The 24,662-nt window shown below is 42.7% G+C and overlaps 1 protein-coding gene across 2 annotated transcripts in view; it reads right to left on the bottom strand.

Annotated features, from left to right (window-relative positions):
• Ube2d2 (ubiquitin conjugating enzyme E2 D2) overlaps positions 1 to 23,996 on the bottom strand; it is a 39,457-nt gene extending 15,461 nt beyond the window's left edge. The window contains exons 1-2 of one of the 2 annotated variants that reach the window (XM_028886764.2): positions 23,512 to 23,996; positions 986 to 1,049 (exon numbers count right to left, since the gene is read on the bottom strand). In XM_028886764.2, coding sequence (XP_028742597.1) covers positions 986 to 1,049; positions 23,512 to 23,535 — 88 coding nt within the window. In that variant the 5' untranslated portion in view covers positions 23,536 to 23,996. Of the gene's footprint in view, positions 1 to 985; positions 1,050 to 2,144; positions 2,182 to 23,511 lie in introns of those variants that run through there. The other variant, XM_037197080.1, reaches the window with a different exon arrangement.
• Between the last annotated feature and the right edge of the window lie 666 nt (positions 23,997 to 24,662).

Genomic DNA, 24,662 nt, shown 5'->3' with positions numbered 1-24,662 from the left:
GATCCCCCACCTCTACCTCTCAAGTGCTGGGACTAAAGGCGTGACTACCACAGCCCCAGTACTGTAAACAATTTAATAATTATACCTGCTTTTAAAGATATGAGCCATTAGAATATAGTCAAATACAAACAGCATATACCATGTCATCCTTAAAGAACCAAATATCCAGGTGCAGGTAATAGTTCTTTTACTCCAAGAAAATATCCAAAAGAAAGGATACGTAGAAAGAGACCAGAGCAACCACAAAGATAATTAGCTAGCAGGAGCAGCTCAAACTATAATAAGATGATTGAGTGCACTTAAAATGGATTCCACCAGGGCATGGTGGCACCTGCCTTTAAGTCTCAGCACTCTCGAGGCAGAGGCAAGCAGATCTTTGTGAGTTCAAGGCCAGTCTGGTCTACAAAAGCAAGTTCCAGGGCTACACAGAGAAACCCTATCACACCCCCCCCCACACACACACACAAAAAGAGGTTGAAGAGATGGCTCAGCAATTAAGAGCACTGGCTGCTCTTCCAGGGGTCCTGAGTTCAATTTTCAGCAACCACATGGTGGCTCACAACCATCTGTAATAAGATCTGGTGCCCTCTTCTGGCATGCAGGCAGAATAGTGTATACATAATCAATCAATCAATCAATCAATCAATCTTTTAAAAAACAAAAACAAAACAGATTCTGTCATGGGAAACTAAGAGTTTAAGACTCCCCTTCCCCTATAGCAAATGACTTAACACATTATAATAACAGTAAGTCGGGCTCAGCAGCTGAAGAACCTGCAGCTAAACTTGACACCAGAGCTCAATACTGAGACTCACATAGTGGAAGGAAGAACAGACTGCAAGGTGTCCTCTGACCACCATATGAAAACTGGGATGCTTAAACTAAAACATACATATCCTTAAAAATAAAAACATAACAAAAATAAACAAATGACCTTAAGAAATACAAGATGTCCAGAGATCTTTAACTCCACTCAGATACTTACTATCATCTCCAACAGGACCTGCTGAACACTGTGCTGGAGGATCTCGGGCCAGGTCATTCAATTCCTTAAGAAAAAACAAAGAAGAAATATAACTTTACATGGTTCCTAAACTTACCTGGTTAACAATATTCTTTGTCTTACTAGGGAAGCTTTTATGATTATTCTTCAGTCAGAGGAGCAGATAGTGAATCTTGGAAGTTTGGAGAGTGGGGATGACAGGGTCTTACTATGTAGCCCTGGCTGGCCTTGAGAGATACACCTTGCTCTGCCTCCCAGTACTGGAATTAAATGTACTACTACATCCTGCAAAACTAGTTTTATATTTTCTTTCTTCCTTTTTTTTTTTTTAAAAAGGTATTTATTGTATCTTACAAGTGTTTTGCCTGCGTATATATATGCACATCTGAAGATGTCAGATATCTATAGATGTTAGATCCCATAGAATGGATGGCTTGGATGGCTGTGAGTTACCATGAGGAATTCTGGTCTCTGGAAGAGCAAGTGCTTTTCTTAATGGCTGAGCCATCTCTCCAGCCCCCAGAACTAATTTTAAATGCAAGCTAACTGTGCTGACCACCTACTCCTGCTTCACCCTCCTTAAGTACTCATGGCTCAGGCTCTTGGTTCAGTCTGATTTCTGGTCTTAAGTCTTATATACTTTTCTTATACAAATAGTTGTAAACACTTTTTTTCTAATTTCACTGTTTTTTCTCTCCTTTAAAAACAAAACAAGTTAAAGCTGGAACAGTGTTTTTGTGTTTTATTTACTGTGTGTGTGCAACAGAGGACCACTTTGAAGAACCAGTTCTCATCCACCACTTTTGTTGTCTGTGCCACACTGTACTTCTAGCTCTGGGGACCATAATAAACTTCCAGCTAATTCTGTCTCTAGCTCCCATCTCATAGAAAGGATGCTAGGATTACAGATGCATGCTACCACATGTGGCATTTTACATGGGTTCTAGGGACCGAACTAAGGCCATCAGTCTTATAAGGCAAGCTGAACCATGCTGTAGACCCTATTTTTGTTTTTTGAAATGGAGTCTATGTTGCTCAGATGGTATTGCTCTCCTGGGCTCCAATGGTCCTCTCATGCCAAGTGTTTTCTATGTTGGACTAGCTCTCCAAAACTGTTTTGTTTAATTAGTCCAGGACTAACCTTGAATTTATGGCAATTCTCCTGCTTCAACCTCTGAATGCTACCACCCTAACCTATTTTAAAGAAAAAAAAAAAAACATTATTTTTCTTTTATCTTTTCTTCCTCCCTTCCTTTTAGCTTTTTTAAATGAAGTCTCATTCTGTTGTCCAGGCCTGGCTTGAAATTTGTGATCTACCTGCCTGAGAATAGAGTTCTGGAATCATATGTGCACACCACCATGCCCAGCTGCCCCTCCCTTTCAAATAGCCGAGGTTGGTCTATACCACCTTACCTGGCTCTTAATTATTTGAGGGGATGGGGGAGGGCTCAATGAAGAAGAAATTTTTTTTTTTTTTTTTTTTAGACAAGGTCTCACTATGTAGCCTTAGCTGGCCTGGAACTTCCCCTGTGACTAGGCTGGCCTTGAACTCACAGAGAGCCACCTACCTCTGCCTCCTCTTCTGCTAGGATTAAAGCTGTGTGCCACCATGTCCAGCTCAATGCCAATTTTTGTATCATAAAACTGTCAGAGCAAGCTCTTAAAAATCATTTAAAGGGGGGTGGTGTCTGAAACTACACTAGACCACCTGACAAAATACTGACATGTTTTCAGCTAATGTCTTACCATCAGTGTGACAACCAGAAAAGCCTTTAAAAGAATGTGGTACACCCTAGTCAGATGGGGCAGGTATATAATTTCAGCTACTGAAAGTAAGGGCACTATCAAGGCTGCCTGAATAATGAGGACATTCAAGGATGGTCTGGTTAATTCAGTGAAAGTAAAAAACAAAAACAAACAAACAACTAAGAGCTGGGAATTCAGCTCAGTGGTAGAGTAACTGTCTATCATGTTAGTTCTAGTGTCAGTCTCCAACTTCTAAAGAGAATATATTGTAAAGGCTGACTGCAGCACTCAAAGACTGCTCCACAATCACGTGTCGGCTCTCTAGCTATTTTAACACAAACTTGGAGCCTGGTAATGGATAGTAATATTTGAAAACCAGTAAGAAGGAAATTATTCTATTCTTTCTCCTCAGCTTGTTTTTTATGTTTTCTTTTGCAGTAATGCAGATCTCGATTACAGCCTGGCACATGCTAGGCAACTGTACTACAACTGTAACTACAGCCTTCAGCTTGGTTTTAGAGATCACCAAGCTGTTAGGAAGGACTAATTTTAGGACATATTTTAAAAGTACAACAGGAGAAAATAGTAAAAACCCAACATTTAGCCGGGCGGTGGTGGCGCATGCCTTTAATCCCAGCACTCGGGAGGCAGAGCCAGGTGGATCTCTGTGAGTTCGAGGCCAGCCTGGGCTACCAAGTGAGTCCCAGGAAAGGCGCAAAGCTACACAGAGAAACCCTGTCTTGAAAAACCAAAAAACAAAAACAAAAAAAAAAAAAACTCAACATTAAAAAGTTGTATTTGTTTTTTTATGTGTGTGTGTTTTGTCTGTAGATAGATAGGTAGGTAGGTAGGTAGGTAGGTAGGTAGGTAGGTAGATAGATAGATAGATAGATAGATGGATGCACCAGTGTGTGTATTAAGTGCCTGCAGAAACCAGAAGAGGGTGTTGGAGCACCTGGAACTGGAGTTATAGACAGTTATGAGCCACCATGTGGGTGCTGTGAATTGAAGCTTGCTCTGGAAGATCAGCTAGTGTTCTTATCCACTGAGCCACCTCTCCAGGCCCAAATCTAACTTTTTTTGTCCTTGTGTGGGGTGCTTCTCAAGACAGGGTTTCTCTTTGTAGCCCTGCCTGTCCTTGAACTCAGAGATTGCCTGCCTTTGCCTCCCAAGTGCTGGGATTAAAGGAACTCATCACCACCTCCTGGCTTAAATCTTTAAAGTACAATAAAACACACTTAGACTGGAGCAGGGTGAGTGTTACATGTAACTTAGGCCAGCCTCAAACTTCTGTAACCAAGACTGGCACTCAACTCTTGATCCTCTGCCACAGCTTTCCAAGTACTACAGGCATATGCCACCTTATATTCTGCTCTTTCTCCTCAAAATACTATAGTATTTTTCGATGTATTATTTTTCCTATCACTGCCTACTTTGCCACTCTGTATCTAAACTATTATTTCTTTAGCTGATGAACTAAAATTATTTTACTCTGGATACTTGTGATGCTTTGGTAAATAACCTTTGTGTGTGTTTCTCTAAATAAATACTTAAATTTGGGCCAAAGCCTCCAGAAGGCCACAGGCTTAGATACCCTACATAAGTCTTTCCTCAAAGTACTCTGATCTTCTGTCACTGAGGTCCCAAGGTTATAATAAAGCATTTTCCAACATCCCCCAAAGTAACCCTTAAAATTAATTAGAAGTACTTTGCCCTTCAAAGTATAATTTCCTTACCAATTTAAATGTTTCACACAATAAACTGTTTGCCATTAATTAAGATGTTTCAATTATTATAGAAGAATTTACTTGTAAATAGTCACCATTTTCTAAGTTTACAAAAAGATATTCTCTACATCTTTAAAGGCAACAGGCAAATTTAAGGTTTTCTAAATGTTCATACCCATTGATGTTCTCAACATTATGCTCTTAAAAAACTTTAAACATTGATTTACTTGGCCTCTTGAGATCAGTTTTCATACCTACATCAAGGGAGTTAGACCGAAGTAGAAATTTACAAAGTATGATATGGCCATTGGTTTAAGAATCAAATAATAGAAAATACTGTATCCTGTGTGTCTGTGTGCGGGTGTTGTACAACACCTGCACCAGTGTACATGGAGTCAAAAGACAACTTACAGGAGTTGCTTCAAGGATCAAACTTGGGTTATGTGCCAGATACAGTGGCCCAAACATACCTTTAATCCTAGCACTCAAGAGGTAGGGGCAGGAGAATCTCTTGTGAGTTCCATGCTGGCCTGATTTACAAAATCAAGCTCCAGGACTGCTGTGGGATGGTCTTCCTGTATGTTATGAATATATGTTGCTACTATTGGTTAATAATGAAGCTGTTTGGGCCTATGGTAAGGCATGATATGGCCAGGCAGGAAATCCAAGAGAGATATAGGGAGAAAAAAGGCTGAGTAGAGGAGATGCTTTGAGCTGCCAAGGGACCAAAATGTAATAGAACACAGGTAAAGCTACGAGAAATGTGGCAATACGTAAGGTTAATAGAAATGGGTTAATTTAAGATGTAATAGCTAGCTAGCTACAGGCCTGAGCCATAGACCAAACAGCTTGTAATTAATATTAAGTCTCTGAGTGATTATTTATAAAAATGGCTGCTGCCCAGGCAGGACCAGGTGGGACCAAGAAACTTTAGTCTGCACAAGAAAGTCAAAGCTACAGAGAGAAGAAATCCTGTCTCAAAAAAACCAAAAATTAGCTGGTCGAGATGTACATCATTAATCCCATCTTTCAGGAGGCAGAGGCAGGTGGACCTCTGAGTTTGAGGCCAGCCTTGTCTACAGAGAGTGTTCCAGGACAGGCTCCAAAGCTACACAGAGAAACCCTGTCTTTAAAAAAAACCAAACAACTATATTATTGTGTATGTGAAGGGGTATGATGTGGTTGTGTGGGTACACCTGTAATAGCATACAGGTAGAGGTCTAAGAACTCAGGTCTGAGTTCTCCTTCCACTCTCACATGGGTTCCAGAGACCAAACTTACATCTCACCAGGTCTGAATGGCAAGCACCTTTACCCACTGAACCATCTCTCCAGTCTCAACAGATTTATATTTATTCTTCCAATTTAACAAAAGTTTGGTCAGGAGCTAGAGAGATGGCTCAGTGGTTAGGAGCCACACTAGCTGCTCTTCCAGGACCCAGGTCCAATTCCCAGCACCCACAGAGCAGCTTATAAACATCTGTAACTCCTCCATGGACACCTGCATATACATGATGCACAGACGTACACTATACATAAACTAAAAATAAACTTTATGAGATCTTAAACAAAACAACAAAAAACTTTGATTAGCCATGGTGGTGGCACACGCCTTTAATCCCAGCACTCGGGAGGCAGAGGCAGGCGGATCTCTGTGAGTTCGAGGCCGGCCTGGTCTACCAAGTGAGTTCCAGGAAAGGCGCAAAGCTACACAGAGAAACCTTGTCTCAAAAAAACAAAACAAAAAACTTTGACCAACTTCTTTCCACCCTCAGGCCCTGGAGACCCATTCTACTCTACTTAAATGAGTTGAGTCTGAATTTTAGATTCCATATACAAGTGAGTTCGTATCATGGTCTGTCTGCACCTACAGTATTTAACAGTAAGTTCTCCAGATTCATAGGTATTATTATAAGTAACAGGATTTTCTTTTTAATCCTGAACAGTAATCTAAGGTACACCTTTTTCTTTTCTTTTCTTTTTTTTTTTTTGAGACAGGGTTTCTCAGTGTAGTTTTGGAGCCTATCCTGGATCTTGCTCTGTAGATCAGGCTGGCCTTGAACTCAGAGATCCACCTGGCTCTGCCTCCCAAGTGCTGGGATTAAAGGCGTGCACCACCACCACCACCACCACCACCACCACCACCACCACCACCACCACCACCACCACCACCACCAGGACAGTTTTTTGTTTTTTGTTTTTTTTTTTGTTTTTTGGTTTTTCGAGACAGGGTTTCTCTGTGCAGTTTTGCGCTGTTCCTGAAACTCACTTTGGAGACCAGGCTGGCCTCGAACTCACAGAGATACGTCTGGCTCTGCCTCCTGAGTGCTGGGACTAAAGGCATGCGCCACCATCGCCCGGCCAGTTTTTTTTTTTTTTAAACTTTATTTTATGTGCATTGGTGTGAAGGTGTCAGATCCCCTAGAACTAGAATTACAGACAGTTGTGAGCTGCCATGTGGGTGCTGGGAATTGAACCTGGGTTCTCTGGAAGAACAGCCAGTGCTCTTAACCGCTGGGCCATCTCTCCAGCCCCCCACTCCCCAGCTTTTTGTTTTGTTTTGTTTTTTTAAATAAGGTTTTTACTATGTAACCAAGGTGACTTCAAATTTGTGATCCTCCTGCCTCAGCTTCCAAAGTGTTGAGGTATGTGGCATCATGAACAGCTCTAGAACTTTTAAATTTCAGCCAATCTCCATCTCTGGGAATACTGTCTAGAACAGTCTTTCTATTCCCACTCTCCTTTACTTCCTCTATGTACCTTTAGGTTTCACTTAACTGCTGCCTTGCTAACTAACCCCTCACTCTCTCACCATTATTTATTGTTAAATACTATGGAAAACCTCAAGTTGCTTTTATAACTAAGTATAACTAAATTTTTCTGTGGTTATATAGTGTCTCTTAATCCATAACAAATAGGAAGGAATCTGATCTCTAGCTTTTTGCACACTGAAATCCCTGGAAACTACCCAGTAAATATCAGTTCAACATATAGCTGAGAAGCTAGAGAGATGACTCAGCAGTTAAAAGAGTACTTGTTGCTCTTGTGGGGGTCCCTGGTTTAATTCCCAGCACCCACATGGCAGCTCACAACTATCTCTAACTCCAGTTCCAAGGGACCCAATGCCATCTTCTGGCCTCTGTGGACACCAGGCACTCACACGGTACATAGATATACATGTAGACAAAATACTAACACACTTAACTTTTTATGTATATAAAAGTTAAATAAATAAACCATATACTTGAAATACATAGTAAGTACCCAGAGGAAGGTAATACTGTTTTTTACTAACTACATGAATGATATCCCCTCTTCCCCACATGGCCTCTTGCAGTCCAGGCTGCCTTCAGACTCTCGAGTTTCTTATCCTCCACTTCCAAGTACAAGGACTGCAGGTGTGTACCACCATGCCTGTCAGGTAGTACACACATTTTTAACACAACTGAAATATTATTTTCAACATAACACTCAACTGGCAATAGTTTTTCCCTTCTTTCTTCTTTTGAGACAGTTTGTAGCTTGTGACCTTGAACTTACAGATACCCAACTGCCTCTGCTAATAATGCCCAGTCAATGTTTTCTTTTTTTTTTTCCCCAGAGCTGAGGATTGAACCCAGGGTCTTCAAGCACTCTACAACTGAGCTAAATCCCCAAAACCCTCAATGTTTTCTTTCTTGATTGCATTTTTAGATATAACAAAGATAGATACATGAAAAAGCAACTATCTCATTCTCTGATACTGCAGCCACAAGATCACATACCTAATAAAGTACAAATAAGAATTTTAACAATTATAGTCAAAGTAGAAAACCACTAAGTAAATGGCAAAACTAGGTAAGAAAATCAAAGTATTTCAGAAAGACTACCTTTGAAATAAAGGAACGCAAACATTTGTAAGAACAGAAGCTGATAAGAACTGCTAGTTTCTGCCAATTCCTCAAGTTCACAAACAGTGGTGGCTGTACCAAGGCAAATCTGACTCCCATGACATAGGATATGTTAGGATCCAAAATCCCCTCTATTGTCAGTTATTGGTTATCTCTGCTCTCAAAAATGAGTGTGTCACATAGCCAAGTAGATGATAAGAGTCATGTTAATAGATATCAACCCCAAACATATCACTACTATCCAAGCTCCAAAGAAAACGCTGAACACTAGGAAAAAGTTTCTGTCCTACCATTAAGTTACTATGGTCCCTTCCAATAATTCAATCTTACTTTTAAAAGCAACTACATAGAAAACTAAAAATCTAAAATACCTATTAGTAAGGGATTACTGTCACCTACTACAATACTAACCACCAAAACCCAAACTTAAAAAGGGGTGAAGGGTAGTGTCACTGAATGCTAGTATTTTAATGTGTTTCTTTCTTTTCCTTTTTTTTTTTGGGGGGGGGGCTTTTCAAGACAGGGTTTCTGTGTAGCCCTGGCTGTCCTAGAACTCAATCTGTAGACCAGGCTGTCCTTGAATTCTTTGGTGGGTGGGGGGGTGGAGAAGAGAGAAGGGCTGGGGAAATGGCTCAGTGGTTAAGAACAAGAGTTACAAGCACCCATATTTGGCAGCTTTATATGTGCCTGTAAACCCGCCCCCAGGAGACCCCACTCTTCTGGCCTTTGTGGGAACTGTATTCCCATGTGTACCATACCCACACAAAAACAAAGTTGGTCATGATAGCACATGCATTTAATCCCACCACCAAGGAGCGGAGGCAGTTGGATCTCTGAGTTTGAGACCAGCCTGGTCTGATATAGAAATACAGAATATAGATATGATAGGATAAAAGGGTGGATTGTTGAACCTACTTTTAAAGAGCAATTTGTTTAAAATGTTTTACATTGGTATAGATTTTAGCTTATTGATACAAATTTAAAGTTAATTTTGTTATACTGTACGTATATTTTTACTCTTGTTTAAGGTATTATGTTTGTACAGCATTTGAAATTGTAATGGATAACTAAGAAATACAAATTAATAATTAGTCTTCTATGATAGTCAAACTTATAGTCATGTTAAGTTTTCTAGGTATACATAGATATAATTTAACTAGGTAGGTCATCTTCAAACACTTTCAAAGACCTACAGATTATGGCATTTAAAATGTTTTAAGAACTTTGACTTTGTGGACATTGAGACAGGTCTGCTCCTGGCAGCACCAATCTACTTCAGAGAAGATAATGGGCAGTGAAGAAACTCATTATGGAGTTTGCTTTCTTTGTGGCAAAAGTTAGCCACTGGGTAAAAAAGTGCCCTTGCATTGACTGTTTGATGATAAATGCAGGACCCACAAGAAGGTGACCACTAAACTTTTTGCAAGGCAAAATGGTCCTTCAGGTCTCTGCTTTGCAGAGGAAACTGCCAGACATTCTACAGGACACAGAGAAAGCAACTAGACTCTAGGCCTGCAGGCTTAAGATGGGTGCCTCAAGATTGCAGAAAAACTTTGGGCAACTGTTCAGGCAGCCAGCTGTCTCTGTCATTCTAGATTTTTGGAAGTTGCTTACAATGCTCTTCCTGTTAGGTAATGTTATATCCTTCTGAAGTCTTTAATGTAGTTGAAGACTAGATAGTTATAATTTTCCTTGGTTATGATAAAAGATAAATTAGATATGAAACTTTAGACTCAAATATAGGATAAAAGAATATTTTCTTTGATTTTGCCAAATACAAATAGACTAGATATTGTAACTGTAATTCTTGCTTGATAACTGTTCTATTATATGTAATTTTACTATGTTAAAGTTAAAACCTTCCTTTTTGATTAGACAGAAAAGGGGAGGTACTGTGGGATATTTTATATGCTGTGAATATATGTTGCACTGATTGGTTGATATATAAAATGCTGATTGGCCAGTAGCCAGGCAGGAAGTATAGGCGAGATAAACAAGACAAGGAGAATTCTGGGAAGAGGAAGGCTGAGTCAGGAGACACCAGCCCACAGTCCAGGGAGCAGCATGTATTAGCATACAGGTAAACCCACGGAACACGTAGCAACATATAGATTAACAAAAATGGGCTGAATTTAAGTGTAAGAGCTAGTCAGTGGTAGGCCTGAGCTAATGGCAGAACAGTAAATTAATATAAGCCTCTGTGTGTTTATTTGGGTCTGAGTGGCTGGGGACCAGCAGGACACAGGAAAACTTTAGCTACACCAGTCTACAGATCTAGTTCCAGGACAGCCAGGATTGTTACAAAGAGAAACCCTGTCTCAAAAAAAAAAAAAAAAAAAACAAATGAAAAAATAAAATATTTTTAAAAATTTAGAAAGACAAAGCTGATATGGTGGCTTACATTATAAGAAAGAGGATTAGGGGCTGGAGAGATGGCTCAGAGCTGCTCTTCCAGAGGTCTTGAGTTCAATTCCCACTAACTGCATGGTGGCTCACAGCCATTTACAGTGGGATCTGATGCCCTCTTCTGTCATGTAGGTGTATATGCAGATAGAGCACTCACACATAAATAAAAATCTTTAAAAAAGAAGAGGATCAGAAGTTCAAGGACGGCCTAAACTACATGAAAAGGGCTGGAGATGTCACTTAGTACTGCCTAGTATACAAAAAGCAGTGGGTTGGATCCCCAACACATGTGTGATGGCAAAAGACTGTGATCCCAGAAGCAGGAGGACCAGAAAATGCATAATAAGTTCAATGCTTTCCTGGGCTATGTAAGACCCTGCCTCAAAAACACCAACCTAACCTTTCTTTATCATCATTACTTCTGCTAACTCCAGCTGAGGCAAGAGTACTGCTACAAGTTCACAGCCTTAAAGAGTAAGACTCTCTATACACACACACACACACACACACACACACACACACACACATACACACACACGCGCGCGCCCACAGCTGCAGAGTTGGCTCAGCAGGTTAAGAGCACTGGGCTGCTCTTGCAGAGAGCCTAGGTTCAATTACCAGCATCCACGGGGCAGCTCTCAAATCTCTGTAACCCCAGTCCTAGAGAATTCAATGTTCTTGTCTCATCTCCTTGGGCAGCAGGCCAAGGTACATATACATACACACAGGTAAAACTTATACACATTAAAAAAAATTCAATTTCCACAATTTTGGCACCTGCAGAGGCCTGCTGGGAATGCAAGTATGTCTAGAAGGTTGTGGGTCAAGGCCATTTTTGCTGACTAAAAGTAAATGTTCTTCTTAAGATTGAAGATATTTATGCCCAAGATGAAAGTGAATTCTACTTAGGCAAGAGATGTGCTCATATGTATAAAGCAAAAAACAACAATGCAGTGACTCCTGGAGGCAAACTGAACAAAAGCAGAGCAATCTGGGGAAAGACAGCTCAGGTCTATGTATAAACAGTGACATGGTTCATGCCAAATTCCAAAATAACCTTCCTGCAAAAGCAATTGGACACAGAATCCATGTGATGTTGTACCTTTCACGGATTTAGACTAATAAATAGTAAATAAAAGTGATTATAGCTGTCTGCTATTACCCCTGTTCCCCCCACCACTACCAATGAATGCTTAAAAACCATACAGTGCTACTTGTGGGGTCTCAAATCATTTTTTGGATTAATACAGAAAAGGCAGCAAGCAGAGGTGTTCTATAGTATAATAGAAGGATGAAAATATTATAATGTAGCCAGGCACAGTGGTGGCGCATGCCTTTAATCCCAGCACTTGGGAAGCAAAGGCAGATATCTACAGAGTGAGTTCCAAGACAGCTGGGGCTACGCAGAAACCAAGTCTCAAAACAAAATATTACAATCTGCATACATAAGATGGCTCACCATCATCCCTCCACTTCATTCTTCTGAACTCCATAAGCACCGAGTACATACATGGTGCACATATATCATTCATACAAAACACTCATAATTCCTACTACCTCCCCTTCTCCAGTGCTAGAATTGCAGGTGTGTTGTCACCATACTCAGCATTAGAATTATTTTTAGTGAATCCAAGGAAGCAAAATGATATAGTACAGGGCCTTGAGAATGGCTAAGCATGAAAGGTGCTTCCCATCAAGCCTAATGACCTGAGTTCTCTACCTTGGATCCACACTGTGAAAGAAGAAAACTTCCACACGTTGTCTCCTGACCTCCATGTGCACTTTTCGACACATGCATAAGCCCATGCACCTACATACAATAAGTTAAATAAAATGTAATTTAAAATTTTAAAAATAACTCAGCACTCAGGAGGTAGAGACAGGTGGATCCCTGTGAGTTCGTGGCCAGCCTGGTCTACAGAAGGAGTTCCAGGACAGCCAAAGCTACACAGAGAAACTCTGTCTCAAGACACACACTCACACTCGCTCTAAAAATAGCTGAGAATGCCTTTAATCCCAGCACTCAGAGAGGTAGAGGCAGGTGGTCTCTGAGTTTGAACTCAGAGACCAGACTGGTCTACAAAGTAAGTTCCAGGACGAGAAACCCTATCTTGAAAAATTAATAGTAATAATAATAAAATCTTAAATATATATAGTACAAAATTAAATTGTGTCACATGGTTAATCAAAATTAAGACGTTAAGATAATTATTTTCTACATTTTGTGTGTGTTTATTTTATGTGCATGGGTGTTTCACCTACAGCGATCAGAAGAGGGTGTCATACTCTCTGAAACTAGAGTTACAGACAGTTGTGAACTGCCATGTGGGAACTATGAAACCCAGGTTCTCTGGAAAAGCAGTAAGTACTCTTAACTGTTGAGCCACTTTTCTAGCTCCTACATTTTATACATATATATATATATGTGTGTGTGTGTGTGTATGTATATATATATGTATACACACATATATTTACACATGTATATATACATATATATTTCAAAAACAGTTACCAATTATTTCCTCCTTCCCCATAAACACTCTACTCTTTCTAGAAATAGCATCTACTAAATAAAATACACCTAACAAATCATTATCAGGGCCAGAAGATAGCTACGCAGTTACTGCTTTCCTAGTGGGTGTCAAGTGATATCCTAGGGTCATTGTGATTTGTGATGTACATTTTGATAATGAGCAATGGTGAACATATAAATACTAGAACCTTCATAATAGCTGGTAGGACTATAAACAACAGCCCAATTTGGAACACAATCTAGATTCCATTACTTTGTATGTATACAAGAGAGTATATCCATACCCCCCCCAAAAAAAAAAAAAATCAATGCTTTAGCATTAACTGTGGTTCTCAGAAGAGGGAGACTGAACCCAGGACCTCCTACATTTAAGAGAAAGCACTCTTAAAGTAGGAAGGTTGAAGAGATGGCTCAGAAGATAAGAGAATATATTGCTCTTGAGGAAGACCTGAGTTCAGTTCTCAACTCCTTAACACCCCGTGCTCATGAGCACCTAACTAAACACATACATGCAATTAAAATTTTAGGACTGGGCAAGGTAGGGCATACCTTTAATCCCTGCACTCAGGAGGCACCTAGCTATATTCTCAGATCCCTGTATGAGGAAGTGTGGTATATGTTTTAAGCAGCCACTTTCTTGTGTGGCAATAGATGGCTAATACATATAGGACAATAAGGACTCCTAAGATGGGAGATAAAATGGGAGACAACTTAAATGACTGAAGCAGCTCTCAGCAATGGTTCAAAATGACAATATCCCAACAGAAAAGATGCCATGAAAAGCAGCCAACTAAACAAATCATCCACCATCTAAGGTGCAGAGATACACAACACTGAGCTTCAAAGACATTCCTGTCTTAGACAACAAATTAAACCTAATATATGGAAATATGCAAAAAGCCTAAACTAACTCAACTAAAGGAGGCATGGCCCATACTCCTCTAATTCCAGCACTTAGGAGGTAGAGACATGAATTTGAGGTCATCCTCTGCTACAGAGCCAAGCCTGAGTCCAGCCCAGGTAACAAGACCTTACTTCAGAAAAATAAAATTAGGAATTGCCATGGCATCACACCAGCAGATTCCTTAGAAAGGGTTGAAGAAAAATAACACTAGATTTTTGCTAGATTTGCAATTTTTCTATAGGCCTGAGTTTTAGATTTTCATAAAAATTAAATGAAAAAGCCCAAAGGCTGATAAAGCAGTTACTTTATTAAACTATGGATATTAAATGGTGTACTGTTGTGGGCCTGAGAGACTGGACCTGATCTGGTTCCCAGCACCCACATCAGGTGCAGAAAACTGCCTATAACTCCAGCTCCAGGAATTCCAACATCTCTGGCCTCCTTAGGCACCTACACTCAGATGCATAAACCCACAAGCAGAAAGACAGACACAAACACATAGTAATAGCCAGAGCGCGCCTTTAGTCCCAGCACTTGGGAGGTAGTGGCAGGTGGATCTCTGTGAGTTCCAGGACAGCCGGGGCTACACAGAGAAACCCTGTCTCAAAAAACAAAACAAACAAACAAAAATAAAGCCCAGCATGGTGGCACACACCTTTAATCCCAGCACTCAGGAGGCAGAGACAGGATCTACTGTGAGTTCCATGCCAGCCAAGGCCACATGGTGAGACACTTATCTAAAAAACAAAACATAGTAACAAAATTAGGGGCTAAAGAAATGGCTCAGGAGTTAAGAACACTAGCTGCTCTTCCAGAGGACCTAGGTTTGGTTTCCAGAACCTACATGGAGGCTCACAAATGTAAATAGTTTTAGGGGATCTGATGTCCTCTCTTGGCCTCTAGGGGCACCAGACATGCACGTGGTGCATATAAATTGCACGTGGTGCATATAAATTAGGAGGGGGGAGCCCAGCACTAGTGGCACTCGCCTTTAATCCCAGCACTCCAGAGCTTGGCAGATCTCTGTGAGTTTGAGGCCAGCCTGGTCTACAGAGTGAGATCAGGACAGGCACCAAAACTACACAGAGAAACCCTGTCTCGAAACACGCTCCCCCCAAAAAAAAATTATTAGGGGGAAAGTCAGAAATGAGCTGGGCATACTGATGCACACCTTTAGCTCCAGCGCTCAGAAGGCAAAGAGAGGTGGGCAGATGGATGTGAGTTAAGAGGCCAGCTTGGTCTACATAGTGAGTCCCAGGCCAGCCAGGGCAACATACTGAGACCCTGCCTCAAAAACAAAACAAAACATGACTTTTATGTATTCTTAAATGGCCAACCACTTTTCACTTTTTTTTTTTTTTAAATCTCTAGACTGCAGGATATGCGGCATTTATAACCCCATAAAGATAAAAAAGCCAAGATTCAAGAAAACTAGTAAAGTTGTCAGGTGTGGTGATACATCCAGTAAGTCCAGCACAGGTGGAAGCAGAGAAAGGAATTCAGTCAGTATGGGCTACATGAAACCCTATGTACAAACACAACAAAACAGGCTAGCATGATAGTACATCCCAGCATTCAGAGGAAAAATCCTGTTTAGAAAAAACAAAATAAGGGATTTTTTTTCCTTTCTTTCTTCCTTTTTTTGGAGACAGGATCTCTCTATTAGTCCCAGCTGTCCTGGAACTTGCTATGTAGACCAAGCTGACCTCAGATTCAGAGATCTACCTGTCTCTGCCTCCCTCCAGAATGCTAGAATTAAAGGAATACGCCACCACACTCAGCCGCACCCCCCCAATAAATCTTTTTTTTTTTTTTTCCTTTTGGTTTTTTGAGACAGGGTTTCTCTGTGTAGCCCTGGCTATCTTGGAACTTGGGGACCCATCTGCCTCTGCCTCCCAAGTGCTGGGACTAAAGGTGTGTGCTTAACACCACTGGCCCAAAACAATAAATCTTTAAAAAAAAATTTTTTTTTTCAAGTAAGCTGGGCATAATGGATCATACTTGTATCCTAGCACTTAGGGAGCTCGAGAGTTAAAGGCCAGACTAAGCAACCGAGTGGCATACTGTCTAGAAATAAATAAGTAATAGACAATGCAATACAAGGGTTAGGGCTGTAGTTCCCAGACAAAGGCAATAAATACCTCAAATGCTTGATGCCCTTCAATCCCTGATGCTGCTCCCTCTCCAAAAGGAAAGGAAAAGATTTAATTCACATAAAAGGAAAATTTATTTTATTATTACTATTATTATTTTGTTGCTTTTTCGAGACAGGGTTTCTTTTTAGCCCTGACTGTCCTGGAACTTACTCTGTAGACCAGGTTGGTCTTGAACTCAAGAGATTCGCCTGCCTCTGCCTCCCAAGTGTGGGGTTAAAGTTTGTGTGTGCCACCTGGCTTCAAAGGGGAAAAAATATATTTTTTTTTTTTTTGGTTTCTGTATAGTTTTGGTGCCTGTCCTGGATCTCTCTCTGTAGACCAGGGTAGCCTTGAACTTAAGAGATCCACCTAGCTCTGCCTCCTGAGTGCTAAAATTAAAGGCATGGACCACCACCGGCTTGCCAGCCCAAAGGAAATTTTTTAAGTAGCTTCAGGAGGCCGGAGAAGCAGCTCAGCAGCCAAGAGCATTCATACTGGCTGTTCTTCTAGGGTTAGATCCTAGGACTCACTATGTAACTATAGTTCCAGGGGATCAGACACTATCTTCTGGCCTCCACAAGCACTGCATGCATGTGGTTCTGGACACAGATGTAAATGCAGGCAAAACACCCATAATATAAAACTATCTCAAAAAAAAAAATATGTGTTTTGTCTGTATGTATGTCTGCACTGTGTGTGCCTGAGACTGGAGTTACAGACAATATAATCTGCCATGTGGGTACTGGGAATCGAACCCTGGTGTTCTGGAAGTGTAGCCAGTGCTTTTAACTCTGAGTCATTCCTCCAGCCCTTCAGCTCTAGTCTTACTAATCAAGTCACACTGTCTTGTCAGATAGCAACCCTAGAGTATGTTGCAGTGCTAGTATTACAAATCTATTACATGGTATCTCACTTGACACTCTAGACAGAACAAATGGGAGTTTATTTCCTTACGTTATATATAAACCATCAAAACTTTATTTGTACAGAAAAAACAAGTGTACACCTGCATTTCCAAAATGAGGGCTGTAATAGTTCTGTCAGCAGCAGGCATCATTCAGGAATTCCTGCCCTGGAACTACCTAGGATATTTCAGCAGCCATCTCTCTGATTACAATATTCAGAATTGTAAGATCAAAACTACCCCTTATCACTCAGATTCACACTTAAAATGACCTTTCTTCCAATACTTCTTATTCCTCAGTAAAACAGTTATGTGTGACCCACATCTTTAATCCCAGCACTTGGGAAGCAGAGACAGGAGGATCTCTGTGTGTTCACAGTGAGTTTCACCTCAGCCAGGACTTCATAAGAGACCCTGTCTCAAAAAAACAAAACAAGGCTTGGAAGGTGATGCTGCACGCCTTTAATCTCAGCACTTGGGAGGCAAAGGCAGGTGGATCTCAGTGAGTTCCAGGACAGCCAGGACTGTACAGAGAAACTATCTCAAAAAAACAAAACAAAACTACATACTGAAGAGACTTTACTGTTGTGGATAGGCATGAACCAAGAGCATGCACTAAGAATATGTTCCAGGATTTGGCTATGCCAACAGTTGTTTTATTTTTTAAAAAATGGGTTCTTAATGTTTCCCACATTGATCCTGGACTCCTGGACTCAAGCATTTCTCCTGCCTCAGTCTCTCAATTTAGCTGGGACTATGCCCATCTAAGACTCTTTGTCTAATGAGGGGAGGAGACTTTCCAAAAAAACTTTATGATAAAGTTTATCTTTTGGAATAAGTTATTCCGGCTTTCCAAGGCAGTAATCCAACCACAAATGCTACTACTCAGTATTCCACAGGAATATCTGCTCATTTGTTCATCATTTTGCCCAAAATTACTCAACCCTTACCTCTAATAATATTAATGTACCTAATAATATTAATGTAACACATAGCATATATTTCTAGCACAGTATCATTTTTATTTTCTGAGATACTGAAGAGTAAGTGGAGTGGCAAACATTTTATCCTGAATTATTCCTATATGGTCAATACTATTTTTAAGTAATATTTTTAAGTTTAGTAATATTAGAACTCGCAATAGTACTACCCACCCAGCAGAGGCAGACAGATTTCTGTTAAATTCCAGGCCAGCCTGGTCTACATAGCAAGTTCCAGACCAGTCAAAGCTGTATAGTAACCTACACACACACACACACACACACACACACACACACACACACACACACACACACACAGGATTATCTACCTGCCAATACTACCCACAGATCTTGGCAACAGCAACATTTAAAGGGAGATAGGTAACAGGTGCCCTATTTTCTAGATCCCTCATCCCCCTTGGTCACTTTAGTTAGTTGTCTGACCTTGAGTTCAAAACCTTTGAGAACTTTGTTTTGTCTCTTTGAGGTCTTAGAGCTTGCCTTAAATACAGATCAATGATGGCATTACTTTGTTTCAAAACTGTAACTATCAAGTCACTATTAAAATATGCAAGGCATTATTGGGTTTAAAAGTATCCTAGCTTGCTCATTTATTAAGAATGAATCTTGCAGGGCGGTGGTGGCACACGCCTTTAATCCCAGCACTCGGGAGGCAGAGGCAGGCGGATCTCTTTGAGTTCGAGGCCAGCCTGGGCTACCAAGTGAGTTCCAGGAAAGGCGCAAAACTACACAGAGAAACCCTGTCTCGAAAAACCAAAAAAAAAAAAAAGAAAGAAAGAAAGAATCTTCTATACCCCAGACTGGCCTCAAATTTAACATGTAGCTAAGGGCGACCTTGAACTTCTGATCCTCCTGTCACCACCTTCAGTTCTGGGATTACACAAGTACCCCAAGGTGCTAGGGGTCCAAACAGGGCTTTGCAAACTAGTCAAGCACTCTACCTACTGAGCTTCACCCCCAGGTCTAGCATCTTCTCTTTTGTCAGTCTTCAACTCCCAGAGAAAGCAAGATATTTAGCCCGTTACCTTCTCAAAAACAGAAAAATTAAGCCTGTATTTCAACAAGGGCACCTGCATCTTTACAAGGTAAAAGGAAAAACAGGAAGTCAAAAAGGTCTTTGATCAGCCAAAGAGACCATACAGTTCACAGAACACATGAAGCCCTCTTCACTCAGAGCCTACTGGTTCTTATTTTAGACACAATTTTAATAAGCTCCGTGATCTGGTTTCTTAGCCCACAACAGATGAGATGCAGCCAACTGGAAAGGGCTGGGGGTGGTGCTAGATGAGGCAGACAGGCACTCAAAGCATCAAAACCCAAGCTAAAGACCTATAAAATCAGCAGAAACTTAAAACACATTTGGCCATTTGGCGCGCACACACACACACACACACACACACACACACACACACACACACACGATTCAAATCCCTGCCAGAACCATACAGTTCATAATGTGTTTCTGTGGCAAATTTTGCCTAAAGAGTGGCTGAGGAATCTCTAAGATATACATCAAAATAATACCCATCAAAAGCTTTTTCCAGGGCTTGGGGTCTATAGCTCAGTGAAAATAAAAAGTGCTGTAAATCTGACCAAAACAGACTATGCATGTATGAAATTCAAAGAATAAAAAATACGTATTTTCTAAAAAAGTGCCAAATTCAGACAAAAATCTACATATCAAAGAAGACACTGACACTGAATTTTTAAAGATGACTCTTGTCAAATGTGGTAAAGTTTTAAGAATTCTATTAGAACCAGATAAAACACTTCATGACATCTGAAGCTGAAGGGGTACCTAAGTAATAGCTCTTTTCAGAGATGGACCACAGGAATGGCTCAACACCAAGACTGATTATACAGACCAGTTCAGATGCATTGTATTGAGGATAAAACAGGAATGGTTTTATCTGTATCCATTAAGCCTATCATTTAAAGTAAACTATCACACACACACACACACACACACACACACACACACACACACACACACACAGAGTTTGAAAACCTACTTCTGCTTTTGTTTTCAAAATAATTTTGATGAAAATAAGAGAGTTTTTCTAGTTTTTGGCAATCTAAGAGAAGTCAATCCATACTTGACCTCAATTAAAGTTATAAATTGGGGATGGAGGGATACACATATAAAAAAGTTCAAGCTACTGAGCTAATGCAGCTGAGGTGGCAGAGTGTTTCTTGCCTAAAACGTTAAGAAACTCTGGGTTTGAGGCCAGGGCCACTTAAAACTTGCAGGGTGGCACATGCTTACCATTCTAGTATTTAGGAGGTAGGGGGCTAAGGAACACAAATTCAAGGTCATGCCCCCATACATAGTTTCAGGCCAGTTTGGAATACATACAACCCTGTATCAGGAAAACAGCTGGGGGCTAGAGACAGCTGAGCTGTTAAGAGCATTTTTGCTCTTGCTGAGGACCTAGGTTGGATTCCCAGCTCCTGAATGGTGGCTCACAACCACCTGTAACATCAGTTCCAGGTGATCCAACAGGCATACATAGTGAGCACATACATACATGAAAGCAAAACATTCATAAAGTAAACTACATCAATCTTTTAAAAAGCATTAAAACAAACAAACAAACAGCTGGGGGTTGGTGGCGCAGGCCATTAGGCCCAGCACTTAGGAGGTAGAGGCAGAGAAACCCTGTCTCAAAGAACAAAAGGTCAAATTCCTAGGACCCGTGAAAAGGTGAAAGGACAGACTTCACAAAGTTATCCTCTAATTCGAGTGAGGGCTGTGGTTCTCTCTCTCTCTCTCTCTCTCTCTCTCTCTCTCTCTCTCTCTCTCTCACACACACACACACACACACACACACACACACACACACACACACACACGTACGTCAAATGGACATTTCTAAACCTGCTCTCCTTTTTAAAGATTGACAAGAACTGGCAATATACTTCAATGGTAGAGTTTGCCTTACATACTTAAGATCCTGGATTCAACCCCTAGCACTGTACAAAAAGATTTAGTGAAGGCAGGTGTGGTGGTATATGCCTGAATCCCAGTACTTGGGATCAATCCCAGCCTGAACTACACAGTGACAGTCTATCTCAAAAAAACAGCAACAGAAAGGATATCGCTGGGGGCAAACATTATTCTAAGATTTAAATGAATGTTTTGAGTCAGTGTTATCTCCCTCTCTGAATAAGTCTCTATGGCACCGATATTAATACAAACACTAAAAGCTATTAACGCACTAGTTTAATATCAGCACTCCGAAGGCAGAGGCAGATGGGTCTTGGAGTTTGATGTCAGTCTGGTCTACACCATAGTAAGTTGCAAGCAACAGAGCTAGGAAGACCTTACCTTTAAAAAAAAATTAAAATAAGCCGGAAGGTGGTGGTGTATGCCTTTAATCCCAGCACTCGGGAGGCAGAGCCAGGAGGATCTCTGTGAGTTCGAGGCCAGCCTGGTCTACAGAGTGAGCTCCAGGACAGGCACCAAAACTACACAGAGAAACCCTGTCTCAAGGGGAGAAAAAAAATTTAAATATTTAAGTATCTCTGTTAATTATCACACATCAAACTCACTTTCTCTCCCTGCTTTAGGGGACAATCTTATATAGGTATAACTCAAACAGCATTTCAAATTGATAACTTTCCATTAGACTCTGCAAGACTGCTAGTCTTAGAATTAGAAACATGCTGGGCAGTCGTGGCGCTTACCTTTAATCCCAGCACTCAGGAGGCAGGAGGATCTCTGTGAGTTGGAGGCCAGCTTGGTCTACAAAGAAGAGTTCCAGGACAACCTGGGCTGTTACACAGAGAAACCCTGGAGGGGTGGGGGTTGGGGAGACAGGACCAACAACTACAACAAAGAAATACATATACACATTACCTGGATGTTTATCCCTTACATGGTTTTTCAAGAGATCTTTACCTAAAGTTCATGCTTCTTTTAGCAAAGACCCCGCTTCATTTTAGCACAAGACTTACTGCTAAAGCCTATCCTTTGATTTCTAAGAAATCAAAGAAACAAAAGTAAGGTGCTAATTCGCAGTAGGGAATAGAATTAATTCCACATTCCAAGTCTTGAGGAATAAAATGAGGACCAACTGCTGAACTGTGGTGTTCCATCTTTCAATCTGCATTTGACTTCGTTCTCCACTCTTCTTCGTAGCCCTATTCCATCAGCCCTTAGAGGTAGTCCCAGGTCCTACCACTTATTAAGAAGGTAAAGACTTAATTTGGCCCATCTGAGGAGCCAAGTAAAACACCAAACAAAACTCATAGTGGATGACTTCTTACATCCAAGGAAAAAATAGTAGTGACTCTAAGAGGCTAATATTAGGGAGGAAAAAAAAAAAAAAAACTCCTTATAGTGTCAAATCTTATCAATAACTAAATGGATAACCTTTCACTTAAAAGAACTAAGAAATTATTTCTAACCAAAAATTGAGTAAAACCCCTTCCAAATTAGTAGGAGTCTTGACGAATATATCATCTAATTACAGCGTTACAATCATTTTGGGATAAGTCTGTGAAAGGCGGTTTTCAACGTTCGCTTTTCTGAACTGGCTGGCTTCTACCCTACCAGGTAAACACAGTTTGTTCCACTAGATCCAATCCTGCAAAACGGAAGGGTTAATTTCCGACGACATACAGCAACCCCAAGGAATAAAACGCTTCTCCACCGAAGCCCCCCCCCTTCCTCCGGAGTAGCATTTTCTTCCCTCTGACTTTCTCCTCCACTTTCTACACCAGTAAGGTGGCCTTAAGCGCCCAAGAGTTAAGGGAACTCAATCAAGAAAGAGAGTCGTGGATCGGGCAAATGGACCGCCTTGGTCGTCGGCCTGTCTGGGTCCTCGAGCTCAGGCAGCTCAGTGCAGGGCGCCGGAGTAGGGGGACAGAGATAGGACAAGCAGCCCTATCGACCTCAGATCACAGGGGCCGCCCAACGCCCCGGCCCCTCCCCGCGCCGTCCCAAGTCCCCTTCGCCGCCGGACAATAGCCCTGGAGAGCAGCGAGTCCCGGGCTGAAAGGCGGCCTGGGAAGGGCGTCGGGGGAGGAAGACTGCGAGGACCCGAGCAACTTCGGCCTAAGCAGGGCCCCCCGCGCTCCGGCCTTCGCGGGCGCCATCTCCCTGGGAGTGGGGTGTGAAGGCCGCCCCGTGGGGCCGGCGCCGGCAGCGGGAACCAGACGCCGCGAGCCCGGTAGAGGCGACCGCGGGGAGCGCAGGCCGCGGCCCACTCGGCGGGCTCGCCCGGCGGCCCATCCCCACAGCAACGCCGCGGCCGCTTACCTTGTGGATTCTCTTCAGAGCCATGGTGGGGAACGGTGGCGACGGGCCCCCGGGGCGGGGACGGGGACGGGGGAGGGAGGGACGGGGAAGGGGCGAGGGGGGGGCCTGAGACCGCCCGAGCGGCCGCGAGTCGGCCCCGAGAAGACCGGGAGCTCCGGAGCGCGGATCCGACGAGCTGAGGGCCGAGGCCCGCTCAGCTTCTGGGCCCTGCCGCAGCGGTCACCGCATCACCCGACGGCGGCCCCTTTATGCGCTGCTGCCACAGCCACCGCCGCCGTAGCTGCCTCTTCCTCGTAGGCTCGGCGCCGCCTCCTCGGCCGCCGTGGATCCCTCCGCCGGGGAGGAAGAGCCTCCCCAAGCTCCGGGCTCGCCGAGCGCCTCACGGCCGCCGAGCCGGAGAAGCCTGCTTTCCTGCCGGGTGCAGGTGGACTAAGAGACGCGCGGGCGGGCGGGCAGGCGGGCGGGCGGGCGGCGCCGCCGGGGTGGGGCCGCCAGAGCGCGGGGTGGGCCCAGGCCGAGGGGCAAGTCGGGAGGCTCCGGGATTGGCGGGCCGGGGAGGGAGGGAGGGCCCGGGCCGGGCCGGCGGCGGAGGGATACGGGCCGCCCCTTGCGAGTACCTTACGCCGGCCGGCGCAGCCGCGGAGGGGGGGGGGATGACGTCGCGAGGCCCTGGGAGGTGATCTCGCGAGAGTTGGGGCGCGGGTTCTAGAGGCTCCCTCCGCCGAGGCCCCGACTCGGCCCCTGGTACCCTGTGCGCGTGGCGCTTCCAAGATCGATAAAGTGCTGAGAGCCACGCGCTTGCCACGTTGTTCGGTCACCGTCGGCGTCAGGAGGAAGCACCTGATCCCCCTGCTACTCTGCCGAAAGGGGAAGGGACTTTCCCAAGGTCACACATGTCTTCATTCGGGGGCAGTATTAGTCCCCCACCCTGACCACCAGCCGGGAAAAAAGAGGGTCCCAGAGCTTGCACAGGGAGCCTTGAGACTGGCCGTCCCAACCAGGACCCCAGCTGGGCATGGCTCGAATGTTCTTTTTGCAGCCACCAGCATGTCAGCCGTAGGAAACATGTCATGGAGAAGAAGAAAATATGAAAAGGATTTTGTTTTTGTTTTTGTTTGACAAGGACACACAGCAAATGGCAAAGTTGATCA

Source organism: Peromyscus leucopus, chromosome 19, assembly GCF_004664715.2.
Source record: "Peromyscus leucopus breed LL Stock chromosome 19, UCI_PerLeu_2.1, whole genome shotgun sequence".
In the NCBI taxonomy this organism is placed as follows: Eukaryota; Metazoa; Chordata; class Mammalia; order Rodentia; family Cricetidae; genus Peromyscus; species Peromyscus leucopus.
This window is presented reverse-complemented; position numbering and strand designations above follow the sequence as displayed.